The following is an 18,882-nucleotide window of genomic DNA, read 5'->3' as shown; positions in this document are numbered from 1 at the left end:
ACAAGCCCAGTACAGGGCATCATCTGCTGGTGTACTTAACAGAATGGTTTTTCAGGCCTACTTGATGCAGCAGAGGGTTGAGTGTGGAGAGGACCTGGATTTAGACTAGAATCCCGGCCAGGGTGGTCCCTGCTGGGTAAGCCCTCAGAGAGGAACAGCAAGGCAGGTGACATAGCTGCGAGATATATGAACCAACATCCAGGTCCTAAGATGATCAGCTTCTTCTAACCAATGGGTGGGCTGATCCTGTCAGTGCCAGTGTTTGGAGCTCTGGGACAACAGTACCAAACACATCATCACTGGCTTCCCACTTGGATTGCTGTATCATAGTGGCTGGCAGAGTTTGACCTGCAGTCATCAGTATCAGGTGAGAGTACTCCTATATCATTGGTGACACTAGTACTGAGAGGCTCAACAAGTCCCTTGCTGCAGCTTAAGCCTCCAGAGTTGACAGGACTGGGCTAGCCTCTGGCTGGTGGGTCAATACAGACTGCACTGATGAGCTCGATGGTGCCTATGCTGGCGCCGTAGTCGACAGTCCCTTCTGAGCAGATGACTGCCTTGTGGAGTGCCTCAGCTTTGAATACCCTCTTTCATTGTCCACATGCCTGCCAGGCTTTATTGACCTCAGAAGCCAATTTGCAATGTTTCTTCTTCAGCACTAGGGAATGCAACCGGTGCTGGCATTCAGCCAACATAGGCAGCACGCTGGTCACTGAAGCTGAAGCGCTTGGCAGCTGTTGTGAGCGGGAAGGCTCTAATGGTAGACACAGAGCTGTCTCCATCAGGAGCAATTTAAGTCTGGCTGCCTTGTCTTTCTTCATTCTAGGGTTAAAGTCCCTGCAAATCTGATACTGATCCTTGATATATGACTCCCGAGACACTTCAGGCAACCAGAGAGAGGGTCACTCACTGACATCGGTTTCTTGCAGGAGAGGCAGGGCTTGAATCCCAGTGACTAAGGCATGCACCAGTAACAGTATCCAGAACAGGAACCACAGTGTCAAAAAAACCACTTGAAAGAACATTTATAACTATCACTAACACACCATCAACTACTAAGCTAGTACCAATAAGTACGAACTCTATACAAATAAAAGGAAAAAACTTGCAATGGCAAGATAAGATGCTCCACCCACAGTCATGGGCAGTAAGAAGGAACTTAGGAGGTTCGGGGTTGGCTCCGCCTTTCATATCAGCACGAGCAGCAGAGGGGTACCACTCCGATGCGTACCACTGAGGGGGAAAAGTCTGACAACAGTGCACCGGGCGCACATGTACCTGAAGTGGAGTGGATATGTGCAATCACTCGAACAAGAACTATGTAATAAGTTCATCTTCTTACTCATCAATCAAGAAATCTGCCCCCACTTCTCTTTGCATCACACTTTACTAACAAAGGCCTATGTTTTAGACTCTGTTTAGAGCATGCAGGGCCAATAGCACACTGGGAGAGTCAGCAAGGCTGGATTCTGCCTCAGGCATCAGCTACATTAGGCCGTTTAATTCCAAACCAAGGCTCACTCCCATTGGGAATTAAGGAGGAGGCTGAAAGAACCAAGTTTAGTTTTTGAATCATATGTGAACTTGGGAAAAAAACCCCATCTTTTTGATGTATAAATTAAGCCAATTTGGGGCTTGATCGTCCACCACCTCGTACTGTGTCACTCCTGTGCAAAGACGGTGTAAAACACTTTCAGATAACAATGGTGGCATTTTATACTCACTTTGCACAAGTATAAACAATTACACAAGACAGACACAATCGGATCCTGTGCCTGGACTCTCACATAGCATAAATTAGGAATCCCACACAGCTATTTTAGCCAAGCAGGATGAAACCAAGCCCTAAAAACAGAGCCAGATTTTCAAAAAAGTGCTCAGTATCCAAAACTGGCAGAGGGTTTTTGTAACGAGTTCAGATTCCATTTGAGCACCTAACTAAAGAGCCAGGTTTTCAGAAGTGCTCAGAGCCCAGCAGCTCCTGTTCTCAAGGACTCAATCACCCTCAAGTGATCTGCTGAGCAAACCTGGCCATGTATTTAGGTGCCTTAATGGGAGCTGAGCTCTCTAACACCTGACCCCCATTGTGGGTGCTGAGTCTTGCAGAAAATTCTGTTCTTTGCATGCGCTTGGCTGTGAAATTTAAAGGAGCAGGACAAGATAAACTGAATACCCCCGTTAACACAACTCACCCAAAGAAAACACATTCCACTCACAGTGGCAAGAGAGATTTAGCAGCAATGCTGCCTCATGGAGAATGCCTTTATACCCACTTTATAGGTTTTATGCACAGACCCTAACACATACAGCCCTGCTCCTCCCACGCTCAGCACCCCGGGAAGGTTTCGAGGAGATCACACCCGGCGTGAGCGGGAACGGAAATGGCTGCACAACAAAAACTGAACTGCATAAAAGGGAATATGTCAGGTGGCGGGGGGGGGGGAAATGTGGAGGGAGGGATGTTGAAAGTGAACCACATTAATCAGACACAGAAGTTCAGAGCAAAATAAGGAGGGGGACGAAGAGAAAAGACTGAAAGTGCTGAGTGTGAACAACAAAAGTATAGTTAATTGGTTTCCTTCCACCCCACCCCAAATCAAAGCAGCCCAGAAACAATGCCAGCAAATCTCATGACATTTTAGTGTTCATGAGTGTTCTGAGGTATCCAAACTCAGAGAAAAGGTTGGTTTCCTGAAACTGAAAAACCACTTCATGTAGTCGAGATACCGTTTCCTGCTAAACTTCAGTGTGCCCAGTGTTCTGTATCTGAAAGGCAAATATCCCTACGGCAGGGGATCGCAAGGGACAGCTTAAGGCCTCTCACTAATCCTGGGCCCAATATGGACTGAGTCTTATTCACTGCTCAGAGCCCTCCTGGGCATTGAGGGTCACCTTCTGCATAATTTGATGCACTTTGGGATCTCTTCTGCCACAGAAATACGCTCAGAGCTCTCATCTGCTTCAACAGCAGTCACACACCCACCTCAACAGGCACAAGGAGCTATTGGCAGAATAACTAGAGGGCAACAGAGATTGAGGCCTGAGAAGCCACAAGGTATCTGATGTGGGAACATCAGCAGGAGCTTGCAAACCTCCCAGCTGCATTTCAGTGGTGGCCACAGAGCAGCTTTGCTCTGAAGCTACCTACACTTCCATGTACTCCTGAGGTCCCACTCTGCTCCACACATTTCCACATGTCCTCTTCCCTTCTCCACTTTTCATGCAAACACACTTTGGAAATCAGCTGCACAGAGTGCTGAAAGCGGGGGCTGGCATCTGACACCCTCTAATCTCAACCTCTAAAAGACCAAGCACTCCAACTGTACAAAATGCCTGGTCCATCCCCAACTGTGGAGTGGAAGCCAAAGACCCCCAAGTAATCTGGTCTCTAACTAGGAGGGTGTGAAAGGCGCTTTCTGTTCCTCTTCCCTCCACCACACAATCAAAACCTGGGTAAAGTTAGCAGACAAGGCATAGTTTTTTCGAAATGATTGAACAGCTATAGATTGTGGCTTTAGGGTTCCCCACTACAGAGCTTTGATGTACATTCTCCATGGTTTCTTTTTAATTTTAAGACCCCTTCTCTTCTCTGAGTGAGACAGGGGATCCTGTGCATTCCTTTAGGGGTCTTCCACTTTTTCCTATCCTTTACTCATTCATTTATTGATGTATCATGATACAGTTACTCTGGCTCTTGCAAAAGGGAATTTGACAGCACTCCCTACTTCAGAGCCGAGGACTGTTACATCCTCACTGACCTGAGAAGTCACTGTTACTCCCTGCTGACACTTGTGGGGCTAATGTCTTCCCTTCTCCAGAAGTTTCAGATTTGCCTGCTCAGGGACCTGATTATCATAACTAGGGCCCTACCAAATTCACAGTCCATTTTGGTCAATTTCACAGTCAAAAATAATAAATTTTCATTATTTCAGCTATTTAAATCTGAAATTTCACAGTGTTGCAATTGTAGGGATCCTGACCCAAAAAGGAGTTGGGGTGGTGGTGTGTGTGTGTGTGTCACAAGGTTATTGTAGGGGGGTTGCTGTACTGCTACCCTGCTAACCTTACTTCTGGGCTGCTGCTGGCAGCAGGGCTGTCTTCAGAGCTGGGCAGCCGGAGAGCGGCAGCTGCTGGCCTGGATCCCAGCTCTGAAGGCAGACCCACCGTCAGCAACAGCGCAGAAGTAAGGGTGGCATAGTATGGGTATTGCCACGCTTACTTCTGCACTGCTGCTGGCGAGGTCCTGCCTTCAGAACTGGGCACCTGGCCAACAGCTGTTGTTCTCCGGCCATCCAGCTCTGAAGGCAGCATAGAAGGGCAGCAATATTGTGACCCCCAGTTTGAGAAACGCTGGTCTCCCCCATGAAATCTGTATGGTATAAGGTAAAAGTACACAAAAGACCAGATTCCACGGTCCATGACAATTTTTCATGGCTGTGAATTTGTAGGGCCCTAATCATAACTAAAAGCTTGTATGAGCAAAGAAAAATCTGTCTTTTTCCACCAGGCTCTTGAAAGCTCTCCAAAGCTCAATGCACTCAGGAAGCCTTGCCTTAGTTCAGTATTCTCCAATACAATCACCTCTGTACGCATTGCAAGAATTTTGAACCCTTTGTGACTTTTGTATAACAGTCATTCAAGACAAGGAACTTTCAGCACTGGAAAGCAGCTCTGGTCACAATGGGATCAAAAGTGCTGCTATAGTTTAATAACCAGGATTTTCTCTTTTGCCACAGGGAAGCAGTGTGTGTGTGTATGCGTGCGTGTGTGTACCTTCAACCACACCCTCTCTTCCAGTTCCTTATAAGCATCCTTAAAAGATCGTCCTTGCCCACACCTGTTATCTTCCAACCCATCTCCTGTTATCCCTTCACCTCTGAGCTCCTTGAATGGGCTACCAATACAGCCAGATGTCTCTTTTTGAACTACTTCCTGGATCCCATTCAAACCTGGTTTCTTCCCTCCCAACCCCACTGACATCATTCTCAACAAAGGACTCCTTTGGGCCAACTCTTGGTACCCCAACTCATCTTTAACCTCCTTTAACATTCTGTAGCTTTTAACACCATTGATTGCTCTCTCCTACTTAACAAACAGTAAGTAATAATATCAAATATCAGTGAGAGTTTCATGCATGGATAAACAGTAGGAAATGGTCCTGAATACTTTATGATACTTATTGACGAACCATCCAATTCAAGGTTTCTAATAATCTAGTAAAAATGATCAGACTCGATCTGAGATCCATAGTACTAATTGCTGCCAATATTTGCACGTTTGTTTAATTAATGTTTACAAAGTGCCATATAGCACTAAGTGATTTTAAATTGTTGCCAACAGAGAGTTTTGTAAATTGCAAGTCAAAAGACTTTTTTCCAAACCAGTTAAAATTAGAAATGTCTCTCTCTCTCTCTGTTTTTCAAAGTCTGCATCATTAAAATGGCCTTCACCATCTCTTCTCCTCCCTAAGTGGGGCTGAAATTACAAATCCAAGGTGGCCCTTCTGTCCTGTAAAACACTAATGGCCATCTGTATTTTACCAACCAGCTGTTCAGTGGCAGCTTTTCATCCTGAACAATCATTAACCATTTCAGGAAATCAACACGCAAAATTATGGATACTCACAGTCTGCGATGCAATCAAACCTCTTGAGCCACTGAAAACACCCTCCTCGTTACCCTGAGTTCCTCCCCAAGCCCACTCTCATTCCCAGAGGGAGTGAGAGTTAGCCCCCTTCTTGCTGTCTCAGAGGTGTGACTGCATCTAAATGGAAGGCACTAGAGGTTACACAAAAGGCATCTTTCAGTCCAAAACGGTAACGGGAACAAGAACCTTCTCTACCTTGCATGTCAGCTTTGGTCAACTCAACTTTGTTAGCAAAAAAACAGAAAAAGCAAAAACAATAAACCAGAGGTTAGTAAAAAGGCAGATAAACCAGAACAACATCACTGAAAATAAACAAACAAAAGCAATTGGCGTAACCAACACAGCCTACAGGCACGGTTAACACACACAAGAGGGGCACTGCAAACAACACAGACACAGGGAGAGAAGATGGAAGACAGGTAGCCACTGCTGCCTTAATCCATCACACTAGAATGCTGCCTGGTTTTGTATCAGACAACAAAGCACTGATGATAGGGGAAAACATATTTCTCTCTCGCATACACATATACACACAAAAACCAGAACAGAACAGCAGCATTCTATGATGTACTACCAGTTACATAAAGTGCCCTCAACCCCCTATGGTGTTTACTAATCATTTCAGGAGTCACCTTATCCCACCCACTAAGAAATACTTAGAATCAATTAGAATAAAAAAAATCTATTTGACGTTTAGCATGTGAGCGAGGACTATATTTATTGCCTTGCAACATCCAGATTCAGGCTGGAAACACAAAGCTGCTTCCCTTCCTCAGAGTGCAGCTCCCCATTGGCTTTTTGTCTAAAGTGAATGTAGGATAGGTGAATGATGCGGGATTGACAGTCCTGGTGACAGACATACTCTTCATCCCCTCAATAGGGCCTGGCACTGGGTGGCAAGTGACAGTGGAAGCTTTCTTTACATGCTGCCTCCTTCCCAGGGGCCTCACCCGGCTCTGGAAGAAATCCACACACACTTGAGAAAAGAGGGCAGTTCAGTCTCTGTGGCCCATTTACTTCTTGGCAGTTGCAACAGTATACGTGACACAGAGAAAACCATGATGTTACCAAGGCAGAACTAGGACCAAGCTGCACGCAGATAAAGGAGCACAAAGAAAACCCACCAAACGTTGAACTGGTGGATAAAGATGAGTTCTCCCCTGTTACGGAGAAGCCACATCGATTTTGGATGTTTCAAGCTTTGGTTTTTAGTTTTCGCTTTCAGCATGGAAACGGGGGTAGGGATGAGGACAGGGAGCAGCTCCTGAATCCCAAATTACACATTTCTATTAGCCATCGCTGTGGCAAGATTATTTGATAAAACACTGGCCCTTGTCATGGGTGAAGAAGAAGTATGCACTCACCTTTCTGGCTTATTCTTCTGAATAAGAGCTACTACTTAAGAGCTAGTACTGAATCTTGGCCGGTGTTATTTTTTTCCCCTTCCCCTTCTCCTTTTACAGTTACTGCTCTATAAATCGGAATTGGCAATAGAAGCAAATGTGCAGTTTCCCGTGGTTCCAATAAAGTTTAACATCTTGATCTTTTGCTATTATTTTACAAGCCACAGTCCATGAAAAGACTCGAGATGGCAATTACCTCCCCTTTCTAACCACTCACATTTTTTCCCCCATCAGAGCAGCTCCATTACACAGACCCATAACATTTCCAAAAGTCTCTCAAATGAAGAGGGACAGCTTAACTCATTTCTCCTGGCCTTTTCCCTTGCCACTTAGTCCAATAAACAGTCTTTTGTGTAGAACAAATGGGGACTCTCCTGCTGCCCAGCTCCTCATCTTCCTCCCACCTGATCCAGCAGTGAAGCTCTCAGGAGGAATTTGTGAAATTACTTTTCTCCGTGCCAACAGAATACAATGTTATATGGTACAGAGGTGTTGCCAAGATGCATCACATTACTGTTGCATCAACTAGACCCCCACCCAATGTGGCCAATCCCTGATGCTTTACAGAAAGGTGAAAAATGACCATACTTCATCTCATCAGGTATGAGATATTGAGGAGTGAAATCCTTTTTGACACCATCCAGTGATCAGTTTACAAGCATGAGATTTGATTAACTTCCCTCTTCCCTTGCTCACGTGCTTCTCCGTATGCCAAATGTACTTGTCATTCAATCATCCAGCCCCACTGTTTGAGTCAAGTACTTCATGCAGCAGTGAATTCCAAAGGTTAACTGTACATTGTGGTACATAGCATAAAATTATGATTTGACTGCAGGATTTGGCAGAGATTAATCTGGGCTAAGAGAGAAGGAAGTCCATCACAAGAGCAAAATATCTTTAACAGCAGTATAGGAAACGCTCAATCTCCAGCCAAACAATAATTGCTTGCTCTTTTCTTTGAAGAGGTTTAGCAAAAGGAGCAAAGTGTGTGGTGGGGGAAATGGAGAAGCAGGAAAACACAAGGCAAATGAACGAAGGCAATGAAAATGACCTCAGGACACATCAAACATACCAATTACTCATTAGGCTTAACGGCAAGGGTCATGCTCAGGGTGCTTTCCCAAATGAGAGCTTTGCTTATATTAGGGTCATTGTGGAAATCAGTGCACTGCAGCTTGACTCTTATGCACTCTGGGACAAATTCAGCCCTTGATTTCAATGGTGTTAATCCATAGATAAAGTGCTTAGCAAGAGGTTTCGGACCCATGTCAGCTCAAAAGGCAGCAAAGGAGAGAAAGCGCCCCCTTGGTCCAAGCCTCAGCCTGAGTTGAGGCTTTACTGGGTTATTCTGAAGGAGGGTTATCCTCATAGATCCCATGCTTTTCTTTATTTTCACTCCATTCCCAATTTTACTTCTGCCATGTAGACTCCCAGTACAGAGACCCTTCCTCTGGAGCCTTATACCACTCCAAGTGTTTGCCTGATGCAGCTTGAGTAATACAGGCCATTCCTATCTCTCAGAAAGGATACCATGCTCCCAGCCTACTGCCGGTGGTTGAGGAGCTCTAACCATGGGGATTCCTAGGTGGTGACATGCGGAATGTTTATTTCCTCCCCAAATTCCAACACTCTGCTCATCTCTAGTGCCTGCCACTCAATGACCTCAAAGTGGTTTAAAAAGACAGAACTGCACTTCATACTTGTCTATTCACATGGAGTAGATACCCATCCCAGTGCTGATGGGGACAATGAGGCCCACAGCAGACAGGGGGATTGTTCAAGTTCACACTGTGAGTCATTGGTAGAATCATAGAAATGAAGTGCTGGCTGGAAGGGACCTCAAGAGGTGGTCTAGTCCATCCCTTCACACTGAAGCAAATATACCTAGACCACCCCAGCAGGTGTTTGTCTAACCTGTTCTTGAAGACCCTAGTGACAGGGATTCCACAAGCACCAGGGGGAATCTATTCCAGTAATTTACTATTCTTAGAGTTAAACAGTTTTTTCCTCATAGCTAACCTAAATCTTGCTACAGACAAAGCCAATTACTTCTTGTTCTGCATTCAGTGCCATGGAGAACAATTCACCATCCTCTTTATAACAGCCCTAAACATATTTGAAAAAACATATCAAGTCCCCCCTCAATCTTTTCTCAACATTAAACATATCCAGTTTTTTAACCTTTCTACATAGATCAGGTTTTCTAAACTTTTTATCATTTTTATTGCTCTCTTTTGGACTCTCCCCAGTTTGGCCACATCTTTGTTAAGAGTGGGGCACCAAACATTGGGTACAGTATTCCATCTGAGGCCTCACTAGTGATTAGTAGAGCAGACCAGTTACTTCCCCTGTCTTACATACAACACTCCTGTAAATACACCCCAATATGTTAGCCTTTTTTGCAACTGCATCATGTGGCTGGTATGTTCAATTTGTGACCCACTATAAGCCCTATATTTTTTCTGCAGTACTGCTGCCTAACTTGTTATTCTCCATTTTGTATTTGAGTCTTCCTTCCTAAGTGTAGTAGTTTGCACTTGTCTTGTAGGCACTTATAGAGCTGAGCCCCCAGGCCCTTGTAATCAGCAATAGAGGAGTCCGGTTTGCCTTCCCCTTGTTTTTCTAAATCTGATGAACCTGTTCAAAAGCTTTTGTGGCTCACAGCGCTAATTTGCTGGCCCAACAACCCCAATTTGTGCCAAGATCATTTCTAATATAGCTGATGTCCTAGTCAATATTTTGTGACTTTGCGGTCTATGTTGAAGGTCCTCCAGCAAACATTAAAGATAAAGATGAAACTTGCCTAGATCACTTGGGCTATAGCCATTCCTTATTAAGTGACACACAGTATGATGTTACTCTCACACGGACTGTGTGCTAAACATCAGCCAGAGACAGATTCCTCACAACAGAACCCAGCGAAGCTATTAGCTTTGCTAAATACCTTGCAGGAAAACAGGAGCTGCCAGCCTAGTAGTGACCAGAGCTTTACGAGATCAGAGAACGGCTGTCAATCAATCTTGTATAAACAACAGACTAGACTCAGTCTTCTGCAAAAGGGCACAGAAAACAGCAGCTTTAGCTTCACAGGCCTATTTGCAGTTTCAGTTATGCCTTGGTTCTTGTTTCACAGAGAAACATCCATCTTGAGATTGAAATGTACCCATGCTTGGCCACATGTGAAGCTCTCTTGGGACATTTCACAAGAGCAGAGTCTGCCAACAAAATGGGGATTGAACCATGGACCTCTAAAAATGAGATCATTAATCACTACAGCTTGAGCTAAAGAGCAAGGCTCTGCAGCTGGGGCAGAAACAGACCCATATCTTTTGTGAGTTGGGCACTGAGCGGGACATGTAACACAAAGTGGCCAGTGGGTTTCATTTGCTCTGCTACCCTGGTCAAATTCCATTGCGTAATTTCTTTCTGCCTACCAAACTCCTCCCTGTAATGTCCATTAGATACATAGTTCTTATTTTTAGGTCTGTGGCATAGCACTTCTATACACTATTCAAGACCTGCCACGATCTAGCCCAGAGGTGGCTGCATATCAGAATGCTTTAGGATCCCTCAGGTGCTAGAGAAATAATCCATTACCCTCCTATAAATTGCATTTATCTCGAACTATCCTAAAGCATCTTACAATACCCCTGGTAAGGTAGATAAGGGACTTATTCTCCACTGAAATGCAGACACCTGTGGGATAGAACATGGTACCTGTTTATCATTGCATAATAATGTTACGCAATGATTTAGAACAGGATGTTAAGGAGAATCATGTATCCAAAGAAGTGACTTTCTGAAGGTCACACAGGGAATCAGTGGCAGAGCCAGTACAATAAACCACACTCCTTCCCTGTCACATTCCCCAAGGGAATAAAATTCCTATTTAGTGGTGATATGGGACAGGCCCCTGAACAATCAATATAGGTAGTAAATATGAAGGCTGATCCCATATAGAGAATGAACCCACAGCTTCAGGGAAGATGCTGGTCACCTATAATTTCAGGGGTGGTGAAGATGTGAAGTAAGAAGGGTGGGGAGAGGTTACGCCACTGGAAACACAACTGGGAGGAAACCCTGCTCACTCTGGGCTCCGAAGATCAGAGTCTAGACACAGAGGACTTGATTCTCCTATGTGCCCAGCATCAACATAAATCTGCTCCCAATGAAATCAATGATCAAACTCTTGTAGAGCTCAGTGGAGGCTGTTAAGTCAATGCTGAGCACTTTTGAAAATCCGCCCAAAGAGTTTGCACTCTGTCTCCTCACTGTTTGGGGACAGATCCTTCTCGAATGGAATTGATCAGAGGGACACATCACTTACCCACCCTCACTCCCCAAAATCAAAAAACACTGCACAAGAGATTAGCTCAAAAATGCGTTTATTCCATATGATTTTATATGCTCAAAATGGTGGCATGGAGCCCAATAGCTGTCCTGGCCCTCAGCCTTTCAGGGTGGGGTGATACTGCACCTGCAGCCACTACATAAACATATTGTTAAATCAGCACCAGACATACACTGCAGAAAGTATAGCACTGAGAGGAAGGGCAGGTGAGATATGACCACTATTCAGGGAGGCTGCAAGAAGAGTTGGCGCATACTCTCAAGTCTTGGCTACAACACATCACTGTCCTGGAGGCTGCTGGGACATTGTCCGAAGGCAGAAGAACCAGCCTTGTGTTTCCTCACTCCCTTGGGACCTTTGTTGTTTCTATCCCAGGGCATGCTGGTAGGAAGCCTTGGGTGTTCAGCAACTGCTCATGAGGATGAGGTAAGCGTTACCTCAAAAGATCACATTCCTGCAATGACAGGATGAAGGCACTGGTGGTTTTTCTCACTTTCTTCTTCTGGGGTTTGATTTTCCTTTGATGCAGCTCAGAGAAGGATGCCTGCTAGTGTCACTAAGGGTGACTCAATTCCCGCATTCAGGCAACACCAGCATTGGAACACTAGTAGGGACAATGCTAGGGCTTATGTTATAGGAATGGCTGGCGAGCTGAAAATAGATGCTGTAGCAGAAAGGAGGGGTGGGGAGATGTACTGGCAGCTACAGCCCGGGCAGGACACAGCTGCCCTGGGCACCAGTAGTAGGAAAGGTGACCACTCATTTGGATCCAAGCTCTATTGGCCAGTGTAATGGCTCTTTTCCTGGGGGAGGGTAAACAGTTCATGTCACTTGAGTGACTCCTATTTGCTGAGCCAGGAGCAGAGATCGCTGGCTCAGTCAGGAGGATGGGCTGGCCAAAAGCAGGGGCCTAGGAGAGTTACTAGCCATCCCACACACAAAACTGCACAAGCTATATGTTTTAAAAATACACTTAACAGAAACCCCCAATTTGGAAGAAAGGTTTTCTGGGCAATGAAATGACAGCTGGGAAGAATCCAAAGGGGGCATTTTTATAAAGGCAAGGGGAATTTTCCTGAGCCCTGAAAGCAATACTGTATGAGAGCGAGAGAGACAGTATTCCCACTTTTGGCACCCTGGCTCAAGGCCTAATAGGCACAGCTGCAAGCGCTTAGGGACCATTGTGACTTACAGGGGAAATGGCCAGATTAATAGTCCCCATTAAAAGCATGCTGGGGAGGAGGGAAGACCAGGCTATGGCGACTGTGTATCACTCACCCTTACTATGAAAATAGGGTTTATATCAAGGGCCTTCTTCTCTCATCTCAGGACACAAATAATTCCCACCAGTTATTGAAGAATTTACTTTTACCCAGCAATAGAAGGACTGGGATCAAACACTCCCTGCAAACCAGAACACCCAACTGATGAGCTGTAGGGAAGAGTTTGGTTTCAAGTGGAGCTGCTGCTTTTAGGCTTCACAGTTCTTGAAGGCTTGGAGAAGATGGCACTTCACCGGAATTTCCAAAACTGCCTAGCAACAACCCTGGTGGGAAGGAAGGGCATTTCAAGGGGATGAAGGGACCCAAACGGCCAATTGTTAGCTTGGTGGGGAATGTAACATACCAGCTGGCGTGCACGCATGTGCATAGAAGGATCTTATTCTACATGTAAGCCACCTAGCAGTTAGGGTCCACACGCATTAGAGTCCTCTATAGGATTGTACATCTTTTGTGTCAGCGGGTGAGATTAGTTTTCCCCAGTAGTGAATGCCTGCCTACAAAGAGACATACGTCATAGCACTACTGACAAGCCAACAAAAATTATCATGTAACTCAAGTGGTACAGGCCTATGCTTTGGGAGTAGTAGTTGTACTTGTTCCCATACCACATCCATGTGGTTGAGCTAGTGGTCTTAAAGTCAGTCTTTTTATTTTTGGCTGCTGGAAGTCTGGCCTGGATAAGTCATTCATTTAAGGTGCTAGAAATCACTTTAGTTGGATGCCTCAAAAAGCAGCTTTAACCATTCTCCAACTCTTCCACTGTGAGGCCCACTTCATAAAAGGAATGCTCTCTTTGACCTGCCCTCACCTCCGCAAGCCCTCATCCCATTTTCCCTGCCACTACTTGGTCTTCAAAATGTTTAGTTTTGTGGAGTCCCAAGAATGGCCCTGTGGACAACTGGTGGCCTGCAGAGCAAAGCTGAGAACCTCGACTCCAGAGCGAGGCTAGACACTTTAAATATTCTTAGTGTCAATAAGTGGCTCTGTAGGAAAAGCACATGAGGAGCTTGCTACCAACACCAAGTCCAACATCTTTCCATTGCTGGAGACACAATATCCTAGGGGAATATAACTACATGAAAGAGCCATTGGCAACCACTGATCACCCCCACTCAGACACTACACAGTCAGGAGGTTACAAACATGGCAATTACATGCTGGTGGCAGTGAAGGACATCACAATGAAAGCAAACCAATGAGATGGCCTGTAAAGTTGGTGAGCGGTGGAGCTGGGGGCAGCGAAGAGATAAGGGGAGCTGCCCGAGAGGGGAATGCCTCTAAAGTGAGTTATACCTTCACATCCGCGCTCAATTTGCCCACTGCGGTGGAGAGCGTCATTGATTAGATCAGGCAGGCGCCCATTCAAGTCCACTGACGCTAGGCAGCCCTGAAACCCATCACGTGAAGCCACTAGCTTCGGGACGTTGCTGTACATGCCTTGAGCCAGGCCAGCAATGTAGAGATCACCTGGAGATAAACAGGGTAAAAAGACAAAAGCAAAAGGAAGTAAAATAAATGCATCTTCCAGAGTTGCATTTACCTTATATTCATTAAATGAATTGCACTGCCAGTGAAAAAAGGGTAGCCAGAGCTGTGTATGGTATGATCCGGAAATCAGCTTGGCTAACCCACCTCAATGTACATGCAGCATCCACTGCCCTTCCTGTCATGGACCCTCACACAAGCCTGCCAACATATCCAGAACCTGACCTGAAGCATCACCTGCCACTCCTGTCCTGGGCCCTCACACAGCTCTGTAACTTCATCAACTGAGCATCAACTTCAACCAGCTACACCACTTATTGTGTAAGGGGACAAAAATCTTACAATTCCATCAATGCCCTTTGATCCTGATCACCTGCCTTTCCCACCCTACTTTTACTAATGTGCTTCCATATTGACAGATACCACCCTATCAATCCTGTGCTCCCCCATAAACAACAGTTCTCAGTCCTGACTGTCTATGCATCCTGCCACTCTAGTTCTGTCAATGCTGTACCTGATCTAGAATAAAAGATTAATGCAGGAGAGGCCTGTCCTAATTAAAGAATAATAATAGTGTCTATGGTGTGAGTATGCTTGAAAAACAATCTCTGAAGGAGCAAGATCAGCAAAGTATGGTGCTTAAAGAACTCGCCAATAGGGCAAATGCAGAATGAAATTCAAAGAACCCCACAACACATCCCAGACCTTCCATTCCTTTGTGCATGGTTATACAGCTTCTCCTTGGCTACTGCTCTCTCCCCCCACACCTCCTGCAGGCCCAAAGGGGCACTGGCACGCTTCTGAGATTTACCTTTAAGGTCAAGGTTTTTGGCACCATTGATAACCTGAGTAACAACCCTGGTATCCACTTTTAAACTGTGGGTGTTACTGTTGTCTCGGGTGATGACCACGTTGTGCCACTGGTTGTCATTGAGAGGCCGATCGCTGTTGCCCTTGATCACGTTAGGACCATTCCCAAGGTCAAACACGTAGTGTATATACCTGCAAACAACACACGTGTCAGCTCAGATCATACAGAGACTCCAGAGCTACTGTTGGTCTTACTCTAAGCACATCTAATAGACTCTTAGGCAAAATTTGGTGAAAGCTTTATGACATAGGATCACAGTATCTAGATACGAGAAAGATGTACCACATCAGAGACTCCACCCCAGCATGAGTAAGTGACAGTCAGGAATAGAACCCTAGAGTCCCAGTCTTTTGCTTAGCCACATCACCATATGCCTCAGCAAAAAAGAACAGAAATTGACTAGCCAGAGGACTTTCTCTCTTTGTATAAACATTTTAAAGGGTATCCACAGCTAAGCTGAATGTCCTCAGGGACCACAGCACAAAGCTCACTCACCCTTTGACCAGCTCGACTGCGATGAAATCGCTGCCGTCACCACTGTTGAAGAGGATGAAGCCATCAGCTGAGGTGGTCTTGAACTGGAAGAATAGGTGCATGGAGGTGTAGGCCTGCAAGGTGGCCAGACTCAGGTAGCTGCTCTTGGTCTTAAAGGTGACTGGATCAGCAATGATGTTGCGGAGACCGAACCGTGCTTTCAGCTCACAGTAGTCAATGTCACCATTCTTGCACAGGTCAATGTAGAGCAGCCCATTAAACATGAGACTCTGGAGGTGGCCAATGAAGCTAGAGGGGATGACGGAGATGTACCGCTTCTCTGTCATGATCCCTGTTTCAATGTTGTGGAACTCCAGGCGGGTGTGGTCGCCAACCATTGTACCTGAATGCCGCAAACAAGAGGAAAGATTTAGAACACCCAGCATGCTAGGGGATTGGTAAACAGGCTAAAGAGCAATTCACCTTCAGGTTTCCATATCAGTAAGGATAAAGTAATCATCTAATAGGCAGCCTGTGTATGAAATGAGTTGGGGGTACAGTCCAATTCCTAGCAGACAAGTTTCCACACTACAAAAGCCACCAGCACTCCTGTGGGCACTCTGAAAAGTGGAGGACCAAGTGGGTTGTGGACAGTGAACTCCATGCTCCTTCCCTAAGGGTAGGTCTCTGCTGGCCTGGGTTGCTAACACTTTCTGTCCTTCCATAATGACCCAACGAACCTCATCATCACATCCCTGCTTGGCATAGAGCCTAGAAAACTGCACTGAATCTACTTCATTATCTCAGAGACCCCATTCTACAGACACAGGGCAGACATGCTTATATGAGCCAGATGTGCCAGGGTACCACATTCACTGAAACTAGCGGAGACCTTATCACTCCACCACAGAGAGAGATGGGAGCCAGCAGATGCACAGAGCTGATTCACAGAGAGGACGAAAGGGGGAATGATGGAAGAAGGTGGTAATTAGGAAAGGAGCAAGAGTGAGATTTCATTTAGCTTTCAGGGGTGTCACTTAAATGTACTATTTGCTAAGCTTCCACAGCATGCTCAGCACTGGAGGGGAGACCAGGTCCCTCCTCCAGGGACTTACAGTCCAAGAGTCCATCACTGCTCAGTGCTAGGTGCCCTCAGCTCCAACCAAAAATAACCAAAGCTGAAGGCACTCAGCAGCATGCCAGATCAGGACTGCTGAAAAAAACCAAACAATTCAGATACACTTTTGAGATAAGTCATTGGTTCCTAGTTTGATGACTGATGAAATGAGTTTAAAAAAAAAAAAAAAAAAAAGAGAATGAGAAACACGGACACAGGCATAAAAATGATAATGCGTTAAAAATTCACTCTACTGCTCCACACAAGGAAAATGGCCTCTCCCGCTGTCTGATGTTATTTTGATTGTTGCTTAGCTCTGCTCAGCAGCATGGTAGGGGATTAACGCATGAACAGGCAACAGATAAGACAGCCTCGTTAACTTCAAACATCAAATTATTGCATGATCTGGGCTCTACACGTCTTGGCGATGAATTTTCATTATCCAGTATAACAAAATATCTAGTTATATGACCTTAAAGCATATTTAGTTAATTACATATACATATTGTACTTTTACATCAGTACAAATACAGCACTCATTTATACATTACACATACAAAAATAATGTTCAAAAAATGTTATTAAGGTTGCAAACTCAAACACTCACAAGTTAGGAAATGCAAGAGCTAAGGTTGCCTGTGCACCTTAATTCAGCCCCCTTATGTAAATAAATGCATATACTATTTTCCCCCAGGACCCTTACCCCATTCAGTGCAAAGAATGGATAGTGCTCAATTAACAGTTATTCAATATTTTGTTTTCTCCTCAGTGTAGCCCGTATGCTTACTTGCAGCACACTATTGAAATTCTGTTCTGAAGACAAAATTACTACATTTCTGCGTGGGCTTTTCTGAAGTATTCAAGAGATTCACAGACCCCTGTGAGGTGAGCGGGTGGTAGTACCTCAACATTACAGATGGGCAGCTGAGATCATTACTGAGAGAGTAAGATCAGAAGTAACTACTAATTTTGTATACTCAGTTTAGGATGCCTAGGACTTGATTTTTCCAGATATTTAGCATTATATAGCAGTGTATATAGTCAAGCACGTCTCCAACTGGACTTCAGTTGCCATTCTGAGTGCTCAGATCCCAGGCTCTCATGTTGGGCACCCAGAAAGTGAGGAACACTATCAGTGACAACCTGTTAAAAGTTGGGTTTAAATGATTTGACTAGCACCCTAGAGAAACCCTGTGGCAGAGGCAGATACAGGATCCACATCACCAGCGCACCATTCAACAGCCTTATTCATGAGACCCATCTTTTCCTATTACTACATTCACTACACATCTCCCAACTTCTGCAATAAACAATGCAGGGGGCCTACATAAAATAGCCTCCTTTTCTATACAACCCTGTTTCACCCTCATAGCAGATCCATCCTGTTCACTACTTAGACAGGTGTCCTGCAGAAAACAATAGCATCTGATCATGTAGTTCAAGACTAACATAATGCATAGGCAAAAGGGTGGAGGGGGGCAACTTAAGGCTGCACAGACAACCATAGTTCTGGCATTTCCTAACTTTCAAGTGTTTAACTTTACAACCATAACATGTTCTTAACATAACTATTTGGATGTAAAGACATATATGTATATATATTTCATAAAACTGATTGGTTTTATGAAAAATACACTTTCAAGTGGCAGGTTTTTTTGTGCACCTTTCTTAGCTGTATGATGAAAGTGCCATCTAGTGGCTGTTACTGAAAATCACTTCCAGAATTCCTCTAATGCAAGAGAACTGTGTTACTGTGCTCTCCAGCACAGAGGCAAAATCAAAAATTCACTCTATGGCTGAAAAGTTGCCTCTTAAGCAGAAGAACTTGCCCGGTGACATGAGGAAGCCCTATCTGCTCCTTGCTAGAACTAGCAAAGGTGTGTTCAGTAATACAGTGGGCATCTCTCTCTCCATTTCTCACCACACCACAGAGTGTACATTTACCATGAATGATTTAGAGAGCACATATGATCAAGTACTTTGAAACCACCCCTGTATCCGCCTGTTAAGCCAGCAGGATGCCTGGGTCATTTCAAACCCTATTACCCCTCTCTAGTTTTTTTGCTGAAGTTTTTATCTGTCAGGTTGCTTACAACTAGGTCCTGTTCAGATGCCAGAAGCCCCCTCACATATAGATATAGATATAGAAAATAAAAAAAGACTTAAGAAATTCCCCAGGAGCTTTCTATGAGGAAGTCCCATGGAATTTGGAGGAGAGTCTTCTATCTAGAGCACAGCTGAACAGAATG

At 44.9% G+C, this 18,882-nt stretch overlaps 1 protein-coding gene across 2 annotated transcripts in view; it reads right to left on the bottom strand.

The window, feature by feature from the left end:
- Positions 1-18,882, bottom strand: part of NRXN3 (neurexin 3) — a 1,462,434-nt gene that overhangs the window by 741,348 nt on the left and 702,204 nt on the right. For both annotated transcript variants that reach the window (XM_043516016.1, XM_043516015.1), the window contains 4 exons: positions 15,538-15,919; positions 14,983-15,173; positions 13,980-14,153; positions 5,845-5,871 (listed from right to left, as the gene is read on the bottom strand). In XM_043516016.1, the coding sequence (XP_043371951.1) occupies positions 5,845-5,871; positions 13,980-14,153; positions 14,983-15,173; positions 15,538-15,919 (774 nt within the window). The remainder of the gene's footprint in view (positions 1-5,844; positions 5,872-13,979; positions 14,154-14,982; positions 15,174-15,537; positions 15,920-18,882) is intronic.

This window comes from Dermochelys coriacea, chromosome 6, assembly GCF_009764565.3.
Source record: "Dermochelys coriacea isolate rDerCor1 chromosome 6, rDerCor1.pri.v4, whole genome shotgun sequence".
Classification (NCBI taxonomy): Eukaryota; Metazoa; Chordata; order Testudines; family Dermochelyidae; genus Dermochelys; species Dermochelys coriacea.
The sequence above is the reverse complement of the archived record's forward strand: the minus strand, read 5'-3'. Positions and strand labels throughout refer to the sequence as shown.